Consider the following 20,393-nt stretch of genomic DNA (forward strand, 5'->3'; position numbering starts at 1 on the left):
TCTGTTGGGATGGGTGGGACACACAGCACCTGTCAAATCTTATCCCTGGCAAGAGGCCCGGCACTTAGTAAGTGCTCAGAACATCACGGGGTGTCGCCCGCAGGCAGACAAAACACATTCACACCTGGCTCTGCATATGTGTCCCTAACTCCTGGGTTGCAGTTTTGTCACCTACAAAATCGGAGGGTAACAGCACCCACCCCATGCAGTTGCTGTGAGGTCAAACGAGATCATGCCCGAAAATGCTTGGCATGGGCCCGACCTAGTGACTAAAAACATAGGAGCTGCCGGGTCTCTTAGGATCAGGTAATACACGATGAGACAACAGTATTATCATAACATGTAGCATCAACATGACACAGTCCAACAGTTAGAGACGCTAGGAAAGGGGCGCAGCTCCCCAACTTGGGTTTAGACTAGAGACACTCACAGGTGTGTGGACAGTGACAGCAATCGTTATGACAGTAACAGCAATTGTGTGCACACCCTTGGTGACGGGAGACTCGCTGCCTTCACCTTTGGCGCACAGGAGAGTTAGAAATGCCTTCTTCACTTTGAGCTAGTATCTTCCCCTCCCACCTTCCACATGTTGCTCTCTGTGCGAAGTTAAGACCCTGTAATCCTCCTCCATCATAACTGTGTGAGCAGGAGCTTTAAGAAACAAAAAGGGCTGTGAGCAGGCCTGGCCCCCAGCTTACATTCTAAGGGCCACAGGATGCTCGCGGTAACCCCTCCTCATCCTAATGTGCTGTAGACTTCTCCGTGATGTGCTGTTTACATCTCACAACGTCCCCTTAGGGGGAAGGAATCACTATCTCCATTTGACATCTGAGCAAAGTATAGCTCAGAGGGGTCAGTGCTAATCCCATTGCCTTGACTTTGTCTCCATTGCCATTCCGAGTACCCCATCTGGAGCAGCACTTGGAACACACATAAACCCGCTGGGCTGGGTGGTATTTATATCCTCGTCCTACAGATGTGGAAACTGAGGCACAGGGAGGTTGAGAAATGTGCCCCAAGTCATGAGGCTGTTAAGTATTTAAACGAACATTCATCCCTGGTCCCTGTTTGACCTCGAAATGAGAAGGTACACTTAACCAGTTTGCCGTTCCGCTCTCTGGTTCCTCAGCAGATCACACAGATGTTCCAAAGTTTACTTTGTTCCAAGCCCAAGTAACGCTGGGTGTGCCTACTCTTGCAGACTGGCCATTGGCCCCTTGGCTGTAGTGAGGCGGTCTTCACCAGCTCAGAGCACAGCTGGGCTTTGGATTTGACCCACAGAGCATCACAGATGCCGGATTCATAAAACCTGCCAATAGCGGAGGGTTGTTGTGGGGTTTTTTTCCATCTGAGATGCTAAGATGCAACCGTGATCTTCATCAAATACTGTACTTATTGCCTGAGACTTATGTCTGATTTCTCCACTGAAACATTTAAAGAACAAAACAAGAATGGGGAAGGAGGGACCGCCATCTCACATGCCCTGTCTCCTCGAGATAGAACTGAGTTGTCCTTGTCTTCTGCTCCCCTCCCCAGATAATCTTCTCAGAGGACTACCAGCGTGTAGAAGACCTGGCCTGGCACCGGAAGCACTTTGTGTGTGAGGGCTGCGAGCAGCAGCTGGGTGGCCGGGCGTACATTGTCACCAAGGGTCAGCTCCTGTGCCCAACATGCAGCAAGTCCAAACGCTCCTGAAGGGCTGACCGCCCACGGCCGGAACCCACAGGATCCTGCTGAGGAGGGGAGCGCAGTGCACCAAGGCCATCCTAAGGGTCTGGCAAGACAGCCAGCAACAAAAACAGTCCATCTTTTTTCAGTGGGAATATATATATACACATATATTCTAGGTTGGGTGGTGATGGAGCCTTCAGGGTCAATAGTTTCAAAGCCAAAGATGTTCTGAGAAGTCTTAGGATGCAGTTGTTTTGTTTTTGTTGCTGTTGTTGTTTCCCTTCTACCAATGAAAGGCATCCTGCCAGGGCTCTCTAGGAGGAGTTTCCCAGAATGCAACTCTGAGTGATCAAATCCAGTAGCTGTAGGGTGTGCGTGCTTTCTTATGAATGTGGAGACTCCTCCAGGAGCAGCCTGGGATCCCAATGATCTTTTGTTGCCTCCTTTTCAAATGGAATTTGAATTTTAAATAAAAAAATAATGTTGGCATGATAAATAAACCAATAAAAGTTTTATGAAGTTCACATACACCTTGATCTCATTATTTATTTCCATGTGGCCAGCATTTCAGGGCATCTATTTTGCCCCAAGACCCTGAATGCTGGTGCTGGTGGCAGAAGGCCCCGGAAACGCTAGTGCACCTCTTCTTTAGCTGTGTCTCGTCAGACTTCTTTGGGGACTGTAGGTCCTGAGGGCAGAACCCCCATGGCCCAGTTCCAGGTAGCCCCAGGGCACTCATGGAAATGAGAGTGTTGTGTTTCACGGGACACCTAAAAGCAGCCTCCTAGAAACTTAGGAGCAGCAATTCAGTGCTCTCAGAGCTGAGGCTGGTGATGAGTGATCCCCTCTGGGAGTGAGACCAGGTAGAGTGTTCAGAAAGTGCCACCTAAGCTCAACCAATAGGTGCCACATGGGACATGGTGACCAGAGCAGGCCGACCTGAGGAAATTCGGACTTCATGAGAATTCACTCCCTTTTGTAAATGTTGCCAACCAAACAGACTAGCTCATTGGCTAGTCTCTCTTTTATGACCTTGATGTACTTACAGCCTCCAAATTAATTTCCTTCCCACAGTTTCAGGAAAAAAAGACATTTCACTCTCTCCTGGGGATTTAAGTGTAAAAAGAGCAGAGTCTTATAGCTCACAGTCCAGTCAACCATGGCCTCTCCTTCTTAAACTGCCCATCCGTTGCCCAGTTTCTTTACCTTCTCCACCCAACTTGCACTCACATCATCTGGTCTACAACACCCCCGTTCACGTGCTTTGCACGCTCCATGAAAGCTATGGCCACATCCTTCCCAGGTGGTCCTGTGTCCAGCTGCTCCCTCCAGCCACCCTGTTTCTCTGCCATGTCCACCTTCTCAAAGAGAAGCTTCCAGATGCATCTTTCCTGGCTTCCAGTCGCCTCTCAAGAACCAAGTCCTCACTCTCACATGTAAATCCCTCCAACACTTGGCTTAACTGTCTTTCTGGTCTTAAAACCTTTCTTTCTCTAGATTTCAATTTCCTTATTTCTCTTAAACATTCTGAAACTCCTCTGGATCAAGACCTCCCCTTCTCCCGCCCCCCCCAACCCTTTTCTGTGCTGGTTCCTTGAAGACCAACTCCTCCCAACTGAAATTCTGTCCTAGAAGGTGCTTCTGAAACACAACCTTCCCAGCCCTTCCTGTAGCACCAGTGGGATCTTCACTCAGACATTCCCTCACTCATTCATTCACAAATATTCACTATAGAGCTCCAATCCCTCTGCTGAGTGCAGGAGGGCATGGTGCTCACAGAAAGAACAACACCCCCGGACTTTAAAGTCTGTGCAGGAAATGGGCCTTGGGCAAATATTCCCACAAGTAGATTTACAATTACTGCTACTGTAGATGCTATGGCTTCCCAAGTGGCCCAGTGGTAGCGAATCTGCCTGCCAATGCAGGAGTCACAGGAGGCTCAGATTCCATCCCTGGGTCAGGAAGATTCCCTGGAAGAGGAAACAGCAACCCACTCCAGTATTCTTGCCTGGAGAATCCCATGGACAGAGCAGCTGGGCAGGCTACAGTTCATGAGACGGCTGAAGAGTCAGACATGACTTAGCAACTGAGCACTCATGCATGCACGCATGGATACCATAAAGGTGGTGGTGGGGAAATGTGTCTCTATAAAGCAAATGAAAGAGATTGGGCCTAATCAGGGACGTCTGGAAAGGTGTTCCTGGAAAAGCAACATGTGAACTGAGATCTGAAGAGGGAAAGGAAGATGTTAAGGATGGATGCAGGGGTGGCATGTGCAAAGGCCCCTGTGGCTGAAGCAGCACCAGTTCATTCAGCACCTATTTATTGCTGTAGGAGACATAGTGGTGACCATGGTCCATGGGCGGGTGTGGCAAGTCCAGAGAGGGAGCATGGATGCTGAGGCACAAGGGGGTCATCAGCTTTGTGGGCAGCCTACAAGACTGGTCTCTGTCCTAAGAGCAACAGGAAGCCTGCAAAGAGTTTTCAGCAGAGGTTGGTGATGGCTGGACAGAGAGACCACGGGAGTCACGAAGCCCCGGAGTGATGCCCGACTGAGTTTGTGCTGGTGCCTCTGTCCACACTGTTGTGGACAGGAGTGATGCCCCCACAGACCCTGGTGGACACCACCCCAAGCGTGCTCCTGCCTGCCCTGCGTCTACTGACGACACTGACCGTGCACGTGGAACACCCGAGTCCCCTCTGACACCCCCTGCTGATGGCCACTCAGTGCAGTCCTCTCTCCCATCACCTCTTCCTTCCAGCCCCAAGGCTGTCCTTCACCTTGTATGCTTTCTGCCCAGGCTGACAATGGTCTCCTAGTGAGTCTTCCTGCCACAAACTCGCCCTGTCCACACACTGCTCAGCTAGACCTTTCAGAAACAGCCTCGCCGTGCACTCTCCCCTACAAAACAGGGGCACCTTGTTCACACACAGGAGAAGGTGGAAAGCTTTGTGGGCTTCCCTGGTGGCTCAGCCGGTAAAGAATCTGCCTGTGATGCAGGAGACCTGGGTTCGATCCCTGGGTTGGGAAGATCCCCTGGAGAAGGGAAAGGCTACCCACTCCAGTATTCTGGCCTGGAGAAATCCATGGACTGTATAGTCCATGGAGTCACAAAGAGTTGGACATGACTGACTTTCACTCCTAGCTTTGTAGTCAAACTTCTAAATTTTCCCGGCCCCAACCACCTTACTTCCTGCTCTCCTTTAGCCTCCCCCATCTCTGCTGGCTGCTCCGGCTGCTCACTTTGCCCAGAGTTCCCCACATGGTGCCCAATTACTGCCTTGTCCATGGGGCTGCCAGAGCTGAATGGGATTCTTTATCAGAACTGGAAGGACATGTGCTCTAAAGTGTTATAACTCGAGCATGGTTTATCCCCACGTCAGCAGGAAGAACAGCTGTCACTCTCATCATTCCCATTCCCCGGCCTCACCCTCCCTACAAAAGTTCTGTAGGTGCCCTTCCCCTTCACCTGTGTTCCCCAAATCCCCTAGGCTTACAGTGACCACTGAACTGACTCTATTGTGCTATAAATATTAGTTGGAGAAAGGCTTCCTGATTCGCTTCTTGAGACAATACATACTGTCATCATCTTTGGTCTCCAATCCTTAGAATAATGCTTAGCAACTAAATCAAAGAACAAATTGCAGAGAGCCCTGGGATGATTCATTGTTGCTAATGGCAGTGGGTTCCAAAAGCACCTGAATCAAATATGGGAACTTCAGTCTGAGGCAGAGATTGCTGGCTCCATTTCCTTCTTCTTGGTGGGGACAGCCCATTCTCATGACATAACACTCATTCTCCCGGCCTCTTTGGCAGCTGGGGGACAGGCACGTGACTTGTGCCAGGCCAGTGGGGCTTCGCCATAGGGAAGCTACTTAAAAAATGCTTTCTTCTTTGAGGAAAAGAGATGCTCTGGAGGAAACAGTCCTACTTTCCTTTTCTTTTGATATAATTTCAAACATCGAGTCTCAAAAAGAGAACAAAGAACTTGACTTCTTGAACTATGTGGGAGTGTGGCTGACACAATGCCCTGTTGCTCCTGAATATTTTAGTGTGTGATTCCTACAAACAAGGACGTTCTCCAACCTAAGCATGAAGTAACATCGAAAACAGGGATTAACTACCTTCTCATTCTCAGATCTTGGTCACGTTTCACCAGTTGTCCCAATAATGTCTTTTATAACAAAAAGATCCAGCCCAAGATTACATACTGCAGCTACTTAACTTGTCCCGTTTGGCTTTCTTCAGTTGGAAAATAATCCTATCTCTTGCCATGACAGCCTCAACATCTTAAAGGATTAAAGGTCACTGAATGAGTAGAATGTCCATCAAATCAGGTTTGAGAATTGATATTCTCTTATAATTAGATTCAGGTTATGCTTTTCTGGTAGGAAGGCCACAGGAGTGATGCTGTTTTCCTTTCATTGCATCCTATAAGATAATACAAGATTTTTATTTGTTCCATTACTGTTGATATTAATTTTCGACGCTTGATTATACTAGATTCTTCCATTATAAAGTTACTCCTTTTCTCTTTGTACTTAATGACTCTTTTGTGGGAAGATACTTTGAGACTATGTTAATATCCTGGTTCCTCATCAAAATTCCACCCACTGCTTGTCAGAATCCATTGAGGATTCTTGAATGATTTAATTATCACTATAACAGTTGCCAAATGCTGATTTTTTTCCAATTCAATCATTCTGTCCATATTTATCAGTTAGCATTCTACTATAAGGAAAAGCTTTATTTTCTCCCTATTGATGTATTGTTCTGTCAGTTTGGAGTTATAGAGGTCTATTTTATTAAATTGCTTATTATCTATTATTCTCATTATTACTTTTGATGCTCAAACTGTCCCAAATATGGCCAACAAATACTTTTACAAGCTGGCTGTTATACTCTTCTGACAGGCTGCCATCATGCCTTGAACATAATTTTATGTTCTGACACCACAAGGAGCTCTCAGCTCATTTTATGCTTTTCCTGCCCCAGTTTTGGATTCAGCCGTTTCTCAGGAAGTCCCGTCTTCTTAGGTTGGGTGCTGTCAGGTGGGAGCTCCTGGCACCATCTTAGAACCATGAAGAGACAAGTGAACGAAGTCAATAAACTGAGGGAGAGGAAGCCGAGACTTAAACAATACCTAGATCCTTGGTTATGTCATCAAGACAGTGAGCTCACTTCTGCCTTTCCTGTTACATGAAACAATTCCCTTCTACTCTGTGCTGGGCTCAGTTCAGTTCAGTCGCTCAGTCGTGTCCGACTCTTTGCGACCCCATGAACCACAGCACGCCAGGCCTCCCTGTCCATCACCAACTCCCGGAGTTTGCCGGGAGCCAGCGAGGGAAATCCTACCCATGGCAAAGGTCAATTGGGGAAGAGGCCTGACTGGCAAAGGCTAATCAGGGCTCGAGGAACCCCCTGGACTTACCTGAGCATCTACCCCAAAGAAAACTGGAGTCTGACTGCTTTACTATCTTACGCCTCTTACCAAGTCCTCTAATACTTACAAGGGCGTCCCCCCAACCACCTTTCTCTGAAAACATTAATTCAGAGCTGTAGTTTAAAAGTTCTCCTCGGCTTAATAGGAGTGTTCCAATCCAAGCCCTTCTGATAGCTTTCTAACTTGCATGACAAGTTTGTCCGGGCTCTTACAACTATGAGTGTGACTGTTTATAGCCTCCCAGCCATACAAGGACAGAAAGCCTAATATTCTAAAATACAGGAATCTGTTGAAGAAGTTAAAATCATTAGAGTAGTACTAAAAAAGATTTCATTGTTGAATCAATGCTTGCTGCAGTTTCCTCTATCTATTGTATCCTTGGAAATATATTAATCACATATAGAGAATATAAGTAGTAGCCTTTGATTTAACCACATCAGATCTTAAGTTAATAAATTCCTTTCTTGCAGCTCACTACACCGGTGCCTTATAGGAATGTAACTTTGTTATGTGTCTAGCACCTGACTCTAGGAAAGTCACCTTAAAAGAATATAAGCCTTTTACTTGCTAACTAACCTACTGTTAGGAAAGAGGGCCATAAACTGTTAGCAGGCCCCCTGGCCAGAAGAGGATGGAAACCACCTAAAACTTTTATCACAAGACACACAAAAATAAGCCCTGATCCTGATAAGGGTCAAGACTGCTGACCCCACGTGATTTTGGCGTGACTCTATACCTCCCTTTCTCTGTTTCTTATGCACATAACTTAGGGTATAAAAGCAGCACTGGAAAATAAAATTTTGGGCCTTGCTCACTGAAGCTTGGTCTCCCCGTGTCGTTCTTTCTCTTTTTCCATCCTTTTCTCTATTCTCCTTTTTCTGGTTGAGATCCTTGGAGCGCTGGGCCCTCTGAGTTTACTTATCTGCCTGGGCTTCTAAGACCCACTCGAGGGGGTGCCCTGGTGGGGTGCCTCCAGTGATTCGAGAGGGCGCCTGCAGCCTACGTAAACAGAGCAAGCCCCGTGCTGGGGTTTTATTGGTTTCCAGCGTAAACCAAGGAATCATCAGCCCCTGTCTCTCTCTCTTTCTCTCTCTCTCTCTCTGACGCTGACGCCGTTCATCCCGAGGATACCCTGGGTCATATCGAGGCTGGTCCCCCATAGGAGTTCACTCAAACTCATGTCCACAGAGTCGGTGATGCCATCCAGCCATCTCATTCTCTGTCGTCCCCTTCTCCTCCCGCCACGTTCCTTAATTGTATGATGCCTTTCCTCACCACACAGTTTCTCATTATTGAGGTCTTGTTCACTGTAGCCAGAAACAATGTGACTAACACCCAAGATATCTCATGTTTTAGCTTGACTGACACATTTTGAAGCCATTACACCACCTGGCTCATCTGGACGTTTAGTCAAGTCTGTCCAGGGGGACACAGGCAATAGTGACATGAGTGCTTGACTCACTAGGTTATCAGACTTTAGCTCCAAAAGCTTGGCTTCATATCTGAGACAGTTCCATGGAAGCTGAGAGGGTACCATGGCATGCATGCAGACCATTCACACTTCCCTGCTTTTGACCTGAGACTGGAGATGATGCTATTGAAGGGAAAAGTGTGCTTGCTCCTTCTTCTCACGCACGATGTGTGTTCAGCCAGATTCTACTAGTTTCAAGCAAAATGATCTCTTGGACTGATTCCCTCGGTTCTATGATGATAGAATCTGCAGCTATCAGCATAATGAGCTTCTTTGGTCTAAGTCTGGAACAGCTTTGGTTCTTGAACAACAGGAAGGATTTGGACTTGCAGACAGAAGAAATATTATCCAGGCCTCTCACAAGTGAGGGAAATCCAACGCAAACTTGTTAAAACAACAATGAAAAGAAAAAAACTGGAGGGAATCCACATTCTAGAATCTACTTTCTAGCTGAGAATCTGCTTCCTTTTTCCAGCTCTCACCTCTGTTTTTTTCAGTGTCGACTTCAAGCGCAAGCAGGTTCACCCAGAAGCAACAAAGCTCATATTCGTCCTTGGAGCCAGTGAGCCTAATGAAAGGGCTCCCTTTTCTGGGCTTTCTGGGAACGGCCCAACATGGGTTATGTGACTAATCCCTTGACCAATGACTATGCCCAGACAGGCAGGGTACCTTGATGGGCAGTGCCTTGATTAACCAGCCAATCCCTGAGGAGAAGAGAAGGGATCAGCCACCCCGAAATCACATAAGTCAGGCCCTTGTAGAAAAGACAGGTCCCTTCAGAACTGGAGGTGACAAAGGAAATCCTTCTGGGCAAAGAGAGGGACGGTGGATAAAACTACAGGAGCAAAGCACAGAGAAGGGGCACTTCGAGACGTCAGAAGAGGACCAAGCCAAGGAAGCTGAGGACGAGGCCATCCCGGGATTGGGGAATGCAGACTCCTGGGAGGAGTACAGCAGAGAGCCAGGGAGGAAGCCAAGACACAGAGCTCATCTTGAAGCAATTATCGTGTTACTAAAACTCTCATTTGTCTTGGTATTTTTCTTAATTACTGGCAAGAAAAGACAAATATTTTTAAAGGTCCAAATAAAATGGTATTCCCTAAAGGAAATGTCTGCAGGGTTTTATTGGGACCTTTTTTTTTCTCTTTTATTCCATGGAAGATGATGGAGACTTACTAAGCTGTTTTTATGGGAAAAGTTTAATAAATGTGAAGGATGTACGTCCACAAGTTCAAATATGGAAAGTTTTAAAATAGAAGAGTGACACAAGCAGCTAATGATCCCAATATGCTAGATTATGCAGACTGCTGGCACAGGTTCCGGTTTTTAATCAAATATATAAATTATGAAATATTGTTGCAAAGAACCACAAGTCTTTGCCCTACAAGGGAATAGTTTGTGCATCGTTTGACAGGAGAGCTCCACGAAGTTCATCTTCAGCTGATAAGGGGAGAGGGAACAGGCAGCGACGGGTGGGCAGACATCCTTGGCCAACGCAAGGGGACCATGTGTGCCAAAGTTGGACAGATGAATGTGCTCCCGCCAGAGTCCCAGGCCAAGCAAAAAGGTGTTTATTCAATACGGTGCCTGTGTGGTCCCCTCTGCAGGAGAGGTGTCTGTGACATCTGGGCCAGGGCTTGCAAACACTAAGCTTTCAGCACTTGTTCCCACCCCAAATGCCACCCTTCTGCCACCTCCACATCAAGTCTCAGCAGAAATGCTCCCTCCTCCAGGAAGCCCTTGCTGCCTCCTCCAGATGTTCAGAGTCTCAGATAACTGTGTGACTGACGTGGCCTTTGACCAGACTACACGTGTCAGACCCACGTTTGTCTTTAGAAAAGGCAATCGCTCACTCATTCGTTCATCCTTTGATCCATTCACTCACCATGTCAACTAGGAAATGGGCACTGTGCTAGGCCTTAGAAATACAAGAGTGGACAAAAGAAACAATTTCTGCACTAACAGAGTTAAAATCTACCAGAGGAGAGCCACCAATAACACCATTATCCACTCAGGCCTGCATCCTAGCAGAATCCCAGCTTGAGCTCCTTGCCAAGGTCTCCCAAGCCTCCTTGAAAACAGGGCAGTAGCAGGCCTGACCCTTCTCACTCAGTCACCAAATAGATCCTCCGTGTCCCGCAGTGCAGCCTGCTACTGACGGCGCGGGCATGGCCGCTGGACGCCTCAATGTTAAAGCCACCTCCACTGTGCCGCTTAGATGAGTCACTGCACTTTGCTCCCAGGTTTCTCCTTTATACAATGGGGGGAGTAATAGCACTTCCTCTATAGGGCTGTTCTGAAAATTAAACGGGAGTGTGCACATTAAAAGCTGCAGGACAGCTCCCGGTCCACAGTAAATGCTCAGTAATTACCGAACTAAGTAAGTAAGTGTTGCTTGTATTGCCCAGCAGTGGGCCCTGGAAGAAGATGGCTTAACTGAAATCTCCTCTACTCTTAGCAAGGGTGTTTTGGGTTTTTTTTAAGTTTATCAGCAGACTTCCTTTTCTTATTTCTAATCTCTGAGACCATCTGGTAAATGCCCAAAAATGACCCACATGCCCACTGAGAGAGAGACTTCAGCATCCTGCTACCCCTACACACACAGAGTTGTGAATGCAGACACCCCCACTTTGCTAGTGAAGTCTATTGGCCTTTTCAAAGCCAGGTGATGCCCGCCCTGTGCTTGTGTCATGTGCATTTTAAGAATGATGAGTGGCAACCATAAAAAAATGAATGAAATAACGCCATCTGCAACAACACGGGTGGACCTAGAGATTCTCATACTAAGTGAAGTAAGTCAGAAAGAGAAAGACAAATGTCACATGATATCACTCACATGTGGAATCTAAAATATGACACAAATGAACTCATCTATGAAACAGAAACAGATTCACTGACAGAGAACAGACTTGTGGTTGCCAAGGGGCAGAGTCGGGGGAGAGGGATGGATTGTGAGTTTGAGATTAGACGATGCAAACTATTACATACAGAATAGATAAACAAGGTCCTGCTGTAGAGCATAGTGAACTATATTCAGTATCCTAGGATAAACCATAATGGAATAGGATATTTTAAAAAATGCATATGTGGGTATAACTGAGTCATTTCTCTGTTCAGCAGAAATTAACACAACTCTGTAAATCAACTATACTTCAGTTAAACATTAAAAACAAGAACAGTGAGTGGCTCTGCTGACCCCCAGACTCACAACAATGAGTTCCGTGAAGTCTTAAGGCAATACCTGGGAAAAGGTAGGGGAAACATTCCTCTGAAAATGCCATACATTTTATGTCTCACCTAACTCAGTCGAGGAGTGAAAACAGCTCAGGAATTGAAATCCCCAAAGGCCTCTGATTTAAAACATGGAGCCCAGTATTCACTGCTTGGAGAAGGAAATGGCAACCCACTTGGGTATTCTTGCCTAGAGAATCCCATGGACGGAGGACCCTGGCGGACTATGGTCCATGGGGTCACAGAGAGTCGGACACGACTAGAGCGACTAATGTGCATTCACTGCTGACACCAGGAAGGTGACATTCTTGAGGAAGGCCTCTCGGATGTAGTGTTTAGAAGAATCGCTTGGGGAGATGGTTAAATGTGGGTTCTGATTCAGTTCTGATCGGATGGCATCACTGACTCAATGGACATGAGTTTGAGCAGTTTCAGAGACAGTGAAGGACAAGGAAGTCTGGTGTGCTGTAGTCCATGGGGTCGCAAAGAATCACACACTACTTAGCGACTGAACAACCAATTCAGTAGGTCTGGGGTGGGGCCTGAGACTCTGCCTCTCCAACAAGCTCCAGGTGGCAATGCAGTTGGTCTAAGGACCACCCTTGGTGTAGCCAGGCTGGAGCATGTTAGACTTGCAAAGGCTGATCTGAGGCCAGGCAACCTGACCCCCTGCCTGAGAAGTGAGGAAACTCAAACCATAGAGTAGAAGAGCTTTATTAGGGTCACACCGTAAGCTCAAGGTACGGCCAAGGCCACCACCCAGGTCTCCTGGCTTCAAAGTCAACAACCTTCCTAAACCTGCTAACCAGGGATGGGATTCCAGTGCCTACAGGGACCAGGTGATGAGGTCCATCCGTGAAGCAGGCCACGTGCCAACAGTAGGGGCCAAGCTGCTTGTGTGGCTGCCTGTCACTTCGCTTTCTAACACACCAACACAACCTGTTGCTACAACTGCTCTGAAGGCAGCCAGTTTGCATCGCCCCAACCTAAGGCCAGGATTCAGCAACATGTTTCTGTAAAGGGCCAGACAGTAAATATTCTAGGTTTTGCGGGCCACATGGCCTCTGTTGCAACTTCGCAACTCTGCCATGGTGTCGGGTGAGTAGCCACAGACAAACGGAAACAAACAAGCACTCCGGGTGCCAATAAAACTTGACTGGTGGTAGGCTGGATGTGGCCAGTGAGCCAGCATTCACTTAGCTAATTACACAAACAGGGTCAGGGGGCAGGGGCAATGCTCTCTATTTTTACCAACTAATCCCTTCTAAAAGAGGATTTTAAAAATGCAACATGCATCTTTCTAGTTGGTAAAGGGCTGTCCTCTGTGAGTATGCAGGGACAAAGAGTGGAGGCTAACTATCTTGTTTTCTTGGTTCTAAAGTACACATGAAGTGAAAACATGACATTCCTAGGATGGGGACTTATCTCGGGGTGGCAAGTGGTCGAGTTCCGCCCTGCAGCCCCATACAAAGTTGTCAGTTGAGTGAATGGTACGAGTAGTGAGCAAAAACCCATGGAGGACACAACAGATCAACTGGCAACAAGTCATGGAGAAAACCCTCCTTTTAGGGTCTACTCTAGGACACGGCGTTCTTTGGCTCCCATCACAGCACAACAGGGTGTGACGAGCCCGAGTTCTAGGTCAGGGCAACCAGCGCTTTTCCATCTAGGAGAAATTGTACGGCCAAACTTTGGTAAACGGATGGGATTCATGTGGAACTGGAGACTGAAATTTTTATATGCGATGGAATACAACTCAGCCATGAGAAAGCATGAAATGACACCAATTGGAGCGACATGGATGCAACTAGAGATGGTCACACTGGGTGAAGGAAGTCACAGGAAGACAAATATCAGATGACGTCACTCACGTGGAATCTAAAATATGGCACAAATGAACCTATCCACAAAATAGAAACAGACTCACAGAGAACAGACTTGCAGTTGCCAAGGGGGAGGATGGTTGAGGAGGGAAGGACTGGGGTTTGGGATTGGCAGATATGAATTATTATATATAGGATGGATAAACAAGGTCCTACTGTATACCACAGGGAACTACGTTCAATATTCTATGATAAGTCACAATGGAAAAGAATATCTTTATGTGTATAACTAAGTCACTTTGCTGTACAGCAGAGATTGGCACAACATTGTAAATCAACTACACTCCAATTAAAAAAAGAAAATTATAAAAAAGAAAATTGCAATTTACCTTCAGAAGTTACATGTCTCCTTGCCACCAACTACCCGAAACCCCCCTACTATCCCCAAAGTGGTTTCCCTACCATATATGACTGGTGTAACTTTCCTAACTGGAGGAGAAAATGACAACCCACTCCAGTCCATGGGGTTGCAAAGAGCTGGACATGACTGAGTATGCATGCAACTTCCCTAAAGGGAATCGATTCTGTAGGAGCTGAATTATCACAAATTCCAAATGAGCATGTGGGTCTGAGGGAATGAGCCGTGATTATACCTATGTATTCATTGTTTTTTAAATAAAACATTTTTTAAAAATCAAAAGATTATTAAAATAGACGCCTGGAAGAGAATACCAAGCATTCTAGATGAAACACCCACAGCCTAAAATGAAAACACCTCATGCTGGAAAGGCGAACACCAGTTTACGTGGCTCCAGAGACATGTCCTCTGAACTGCCATGAAGTGAGAAAATAGCTGGCAGCCTGCCATGGCCTCGGAGTCCGGCTTTTCTTCTAACTCTTATTTCTTCTTCCATATTCAGAGTTTCAAGTGCCTTCTGATGAGTACATGCATCTATTTCAGTTTGGTTGTTGTCAGGCTGTCCATCTGTCAGTCAGAGTGAGATCTTCCAGATTCTGCCCAAATCGAGACTGCCTTCTGTTGCCTGGCAAGGGAATCCCATGGGAGAATGCACACATGGCCCTAAAATCCAGCCATCAGCTTCATACAGAGAGCGACATGGGGATCCATCTCACACTGGGGGTTGGGGCACTGTTCACTCCAAGAAACTTCTTTCTGTTCCGAAAGCAAACCCAGTTGCAACCATTAGGACACCATGTGGTAACCCCCATGCTAGGAAACTTGCCAAGAGAAAAGGAACAGTATTTAGAATAGGCGAATCTTGTCTGTTCCGTTTATAATGAAGAAACAGAGAAATTTTCTATCATTCTTTAAAATTCAGTTCAGTTCAGTTCAGTCACTCAGTCGTGTCCAACTCTTTGCCACCGCATGAATCACAGCACACCAGGCCTCCCTGTCCATCACCAACTCCCGGAGTTCAATCAAACTCATGTCCATCGAGTCGGTGATGCCATCCAGCCATCTCATCCGCTGTCGTCCTCTTCTCCTGCCCCAATCAATCCCAGCATCAGACTCTTTTCCAGTGAGTCAACTCTTCACATGAGGTGGCCAAAGTATTGGAGTTTCAGCTTTAGCATCAGTCCTTCCAATGAACACCCAGGATTGATCTCCTTTAGAATGGACTGGTTGGATCTCCTTGCAGTCCAAGGGACTCTCAAGAGTCTTCTCCAACACCAAATGTCATTAACCTAGACTTTTTCTAAACAGGGCCTTCTTTCTTGGGGGGTGGGGGGGTTCTAGGTAGGGGATGACAGGAAACCAGCCCAGAAGGCAGAAAGCTGGAGCTCAGTCCTGGGCTTTCCTGCTCCCTGAGAGCCTTTCTCACCCCAGTATCACCTGCAAAAGGGGCCCAGAGCATCCCTCCCGCCCAGCCCTCAGCACTGCTGCGGACGGAACGAGAGATGGGATGGGAATGGTCTGTGTATATTGTAAAGAGTCCTAGTCATGCACTGCCTGCTTCTCTGACATTCTCGGAAGAAAACATTGGCTTTCTGCTAATCCGGTTTGAGAAGAACATTCTCTCGGCAGCCCCTGATGACCTAACTCAGGCATGTGCAAACACTGTCCAAACGCTCTATGTCAATAAAATTTATACAGCTTCCTCATACATGAAATAAATGAAAGCAGGGCTATAAGCACGAGCAGGGGGAAGGCAGCCAGAGACCCACCCAATCCACGTATGCACTCAACTGACAGCAACTGACAAGCCTCCTCACAGACCCCAGGGCTCCCAGGAACCACGGAGGCGGCTGGGGAGGGGCTCTTGACATTAAGGCTCATCCTTGAGGCAGGAGCAGAGCCAGACCCCCATCCTCCTGAAAGTTCCTTAAGGAAGGGCGTTAGGAGAGAAGAGAAAACAAAATAGACCATTTATTTGACTACACAGTTCAGGTCTGAGGGCAGGAAAGGGGGGTCACTAGGGCAGGGGGCTCTGACAAGGCCAATGGTCTGAGACAAAGCTGGCAATTTGGGCCCAGGTTGGAAAGGTCACGTTCATGACTCTCCTGCAATCTCTGTCAAGCTTAGCCTCTCACTACACACTGCAAGTGGAAACCACCACCCCAACTCTTGTCCAAACAACCCACATGGTGATGGATGGAGGCGAACTGAGGGGAGGTTCCACACGTTCGATCTGCTTAACCAGCCAAGCAGTTGGAGCTGCATCATGGCCCTGGAGCAGCTGGTTTCCAGGTCAGCTTCAGGGCCCTGTAGATAAAGGTTGGGGGCCCAGCCCACCCGAGATGCTGACGTCAGGAAGGCACCCAGCCTTGAGGAGGATCTGGAGCTGCTATGGGGGTCCCCCCTTCTGTCTGACCTACCTCAGCCTCCATCAGGAAACAACAGATCCTAAACGCAAAACACGGTTGTGGCTCTCGGTCTTACATCACTGCAAGGACTGGCTCTGTCCTGCTTTTCCCCTAAACCGACTGACTGTGTGGCTCTTAGGAAAGCAAGCTCAAAACCACTGTGTTTATTTCCTTGACTGTCATTGAAGATTGCCAGATATCCAGCATGGAGCCGAGGAAGATTATTCTGGGCAAAATGTCAAGACTGCTCAAGTAAGCGGACATTACTATATTGTACCAATAACAGCTGAGAAACAGTGTTTCTGGGGACCCTCACACTTCAGCTTGCTCATCTCCTTTTTGCACATGATGAAACTGGCTCAGGAAGGTTATGGAACAAGCCTCGGGTCATTTGGCAGACAGCCGGCAAACCGGGAGTGATGATAACCTGGGTAGAAGAGATTTTACTTGGGAGGAAACTGAGGCCTCGGGACCACACAGCTGGGAAGTAACAGAACTGGGCCTGGACACCCGTTTTCCTGGTTCCCTGTCCTGAGGCCTTTCACCTCCTCTGTAAAAGCAGTGCTGGTAGCCAGTGAGGCAAGCAGCAATTACTAAGGCTGTTTTTGTCACTATTTTTGTTGTTTTCCTTGTAATTTTTTGCCTAAGGTCAGAGAAGTTAGTTGAGGTTGGCCATTGAAGGAGGAATTGATCTTGAACAAACACTCGTATTTTTGTTTTATTGTAACCCTGCCCATATAGTTTGCCTGCAGGGCAGGCAGTTTAAAGGCAAACAGAATCCTGCCACCCCAATTAGTTTCATCCACAATGGCCTGGTTCCTGCCGGCTCAGAGAAACCCTGTTTGAACCAGGGTTTAACTGCAGTTCAATGAACTGAGAGGCAAATATGACCTCCATTCTCACAGAATCCACTTTAAAATATTGACTGGCCCGGGAAACACTCGAGAAGTATAATAGGAGGTTGGACAGACAGCTCACGGCCCTAAGCTCTCCGGCTCAAGGCAGGGGCCAGGGTCCTGGCGCTCTGTTCACAGACAGGGAAACTCAGGGTCCAGAACAATCCATCATGGGCTCTTCCCCGGCCTCAACAAGGCTCCACAAGGGAAGAAGCTTTACCAGAAGCTTTGCTGGTTTCACAGCAGAAGAGAAATGTTGAAGAGAAAGTAGGGCAGGTCAGAAACCCCATGAAGAGGCTGAGGTGTTGGGGGTGGGAACTCTGTCCCAGGTTTGTGAGGTCTGGTCTCCAGTGCTCTCTGCTTTCTACACAGGGAATCCCTGAGGATCCATCCCAGGGCACTTTATCGTCCAGGTTAGCACCTGGCACTTGCCCCCCAACTGGTTTGTACCCCTGTCCCCACATGACCCATTCTTCACAGCTGGTGCTGACATGCCCAAGTCCCACCTGCCCACAGCCTGGTGGGGTCTCCCATAGCATCCAGGCCAGTCTCTTTTCTGTGGTTGGGATAATTCAGTGCCTGCCAGCCTCCCAAATCTCACCCTCCAACACCCCCACCTTCACTCATTAGGTTTCAGCCACACAGGCCTTTCCACAGTGCTGAGCTATAACAGCCCCAGGACCTTAGCACTTGCTGGGGACAGGGATGCTGCCTCTTCCCTAGGTCATCACACACCGATTCCACGTTGCCATCCAGCATCGACTTGGACGCCAGCTCTACAGAGACGCGGCCCCACCATCTGCTCCATAAGGCCCATCCCCAGTCACTCTATGTCACATCCCTGCCTGTGACACAAGAACTTCTCTACACCAACTAAGAGAAGACCCTCCTCTGTCCAACTCAGTATGCTCGCTATTCATAGCACACTTCTGTGACCAGAGGCAGGGGTCTTTCCCAGACTCAACCATTCTCTGACACCAGCTGAGTGTCCAACCATTCAGTTCTGACACTGACCCCACAGGCTAAAGGCTCAGCCCCACAACACTGCACCCACTCCAGGCACCAGTCACATGTCCCCAGTCGTCACCTGTACCTCTGACCAATCAGACATAAATCAGGGTTCTCACGACCGCCTCCATGGGTTTGATAATTGGCTAGAGCAGCTCAGAGAACTCTGTAATGTTTACAGGTTTACTACAGGACACGATAAAGGGTATGGATGAACAGTCAGGGAGAAGGACACAGGGTGAGGTCTGGAAGGGTCCCAAGGACAGAGCTGGAGAACATCACTCCCACCCCGCCCGATACATGGATGTGTTTACCACTCTGCAAGCTCTCCAAACCCCATGATTTATGGATTTTTACGGAGGCTTCATCACTTGGACCTGATCCCTTATTAACTCAATTTCTAGTCCCTCCCCTTCTTCCTAGATTGGGGGAGGGAGCTGAAAGCCCCAAGCTACTAATTTGGTCAGGATTTGGTCTTTCTGGTGACCGGCCCCATTCAGGAGCCCAACCAGGGAGGCCTCATTAGAACCAAAGATCTCCTCTCACCTAGGAAATTCCAAGGGTGTTAGGAATTTTGTGTCAGGAAGCAGGAGCGGAGACCAAGACACATATATTTCTTATATGACTTAAAAATCTATTTTCTTGTGTACAACATATAGGGGTGGATCACGTTTATTAGTTTCTTATTTTTCCACCAGAATGTAAGCTTCATGAAACAGGGGCCTTGTTCATGCTTTATCCCTGAGGACTGTCAACAGTGCCCAGCACATAGTAGGCAGTCAATAAATCTGGCTGAATGAAGGAATAAATGTTTGACAAAGGAATGAACAGCCTATATTTGAGTTTGCTACTGTTTTGTCCTCCCATCCTGGCCTGAAAGCTTCTCCAGAGCAGAACCATGTCTGTTTCATGCAGAGAAGGTGTCTTTATATTAACTGCATTTTCTTACTTTCTGTATTCTTGACTGTCTCTCCCAGGGCTGGTCACTCCTTAGAGATCTTAAACAACAGGCCTTTGATATGGAAACCAATCTGATCCTGCCTCTCATCCATCACCTTTGATCAGACTCCTGCAATTTGAGACACTACTCCCCTGCCCTAAGTCACCCCCAGGCTTCGTACTGGACAAGAAGGGACCCTCCTGTAAGTCCAGAGCTCACATAAAATTCTCCAACCTACCCAGCCCTAGACAGCTCAGCTTATTCACCCTGCCTCTCCCATGCCTTCCTGTGAAAACCACAATAAAGGCCCCTGCCCACTCTTTCTCCTCTCTCTTCCTGCTTCCTGAGGACCCTGCCGTTTCCCTGCACAGCCCCCCATGGCATTATGAGTCCCTCCTCTTGGGAATGAGCAACAGACTCTCTTTTGAAGGGCTGTCCTATCCTGATCTGTTTGCCTCATGACACATAAATAGTAATAAGCCCTACATTTGAATACAGTCTCCTATCCGCAAACACAGAGCCTGTGCTTAGTTGATCAGTCGTGTCTGACTTTTTGCGACCCTGTGGACTATAGCCCACCAGGCACCTCTGTCCATGGGATTCTCCAGGCAAGAATACTGGAGTGGGTTGCCATGCCCTCCTTCAGGGGATCTTCCCAATCCAGGGATTGAAACCAGGTCTCCCACACTGCAGGCAGATTCTTTACCACTGAGCCACCAGAACCTGGCACTCAGCAAACCCCACGCAAAGATCACACGGGGGCAGGAATCCCACCTACCTAGCCCACTGCTCTACCTCCAGAGCCTAGTACCATGCCCAACACACAGCAGGCGCATAATAAATATCAACTGAATGAATGAATAACTTGGCTGCGGGCCTACGAAGTGTCAGGATCATCCACATCTCAGAAGACAGCACAGTGCGTGCAAGCACAGAAGCCTGGGGAAACCCTGTTCTGCACGTCCCTGCTGCACAGACTTGGACAAGTTACTTAACTTCTCTGCACCTCAGTTTACCCACATAAAAAGTAGTACATCATAATGCCCTCAGAGAATCGCTGTGTTAAATGCATTCGTTTAGGCA

The 20,393-nt window shown here is 47.7% G+C and overlaps 1 protein-coding gene across 1 annotated transcript in view; it reads left to right on the plus strand.

The window, feature by feature from the left end:
* Nucleotides 1–2,195, plus strand: part of LMCD1 (LIM and cysteine rich domains 1) — a 60,148-nt gene extending 57,953 nt beyond the window's left edge. Inside the window, exon 6 of the mRNA XM_055414372.2 lies at nucleotides 1,537–2,195. Within this exon, the coding sequence (XP_055270347.1) occupies nucleotides 1,537–1,695 (159 nt within the window). The 3' untranslated portion in view covers nucleotides 1,696–2,195. The remainder of the gene's footprint in view (nucleotides 1–1,536) is intronic.
* The last annotated feature ends 18,198 nt before the right edge of the window (nucleotides 2,196–20,393 follow it).

This window comes from Moschus berezovskii, chromosome 24 (genome assembly GCF_049115385.1).
Source record: "Moschus berezovskii isolate FMDL1 chromosome 24, NW_MosBer_1.0, whole genome shotgun sequence".
In the NCBI taxonomy this organism is placed as follows: domain Eukaryota; kingdom Metazoa; phylum Chordata; class Mammalia; order Artiodactyla; family Moschidae; genus Moschus; species Moschus berezovskii.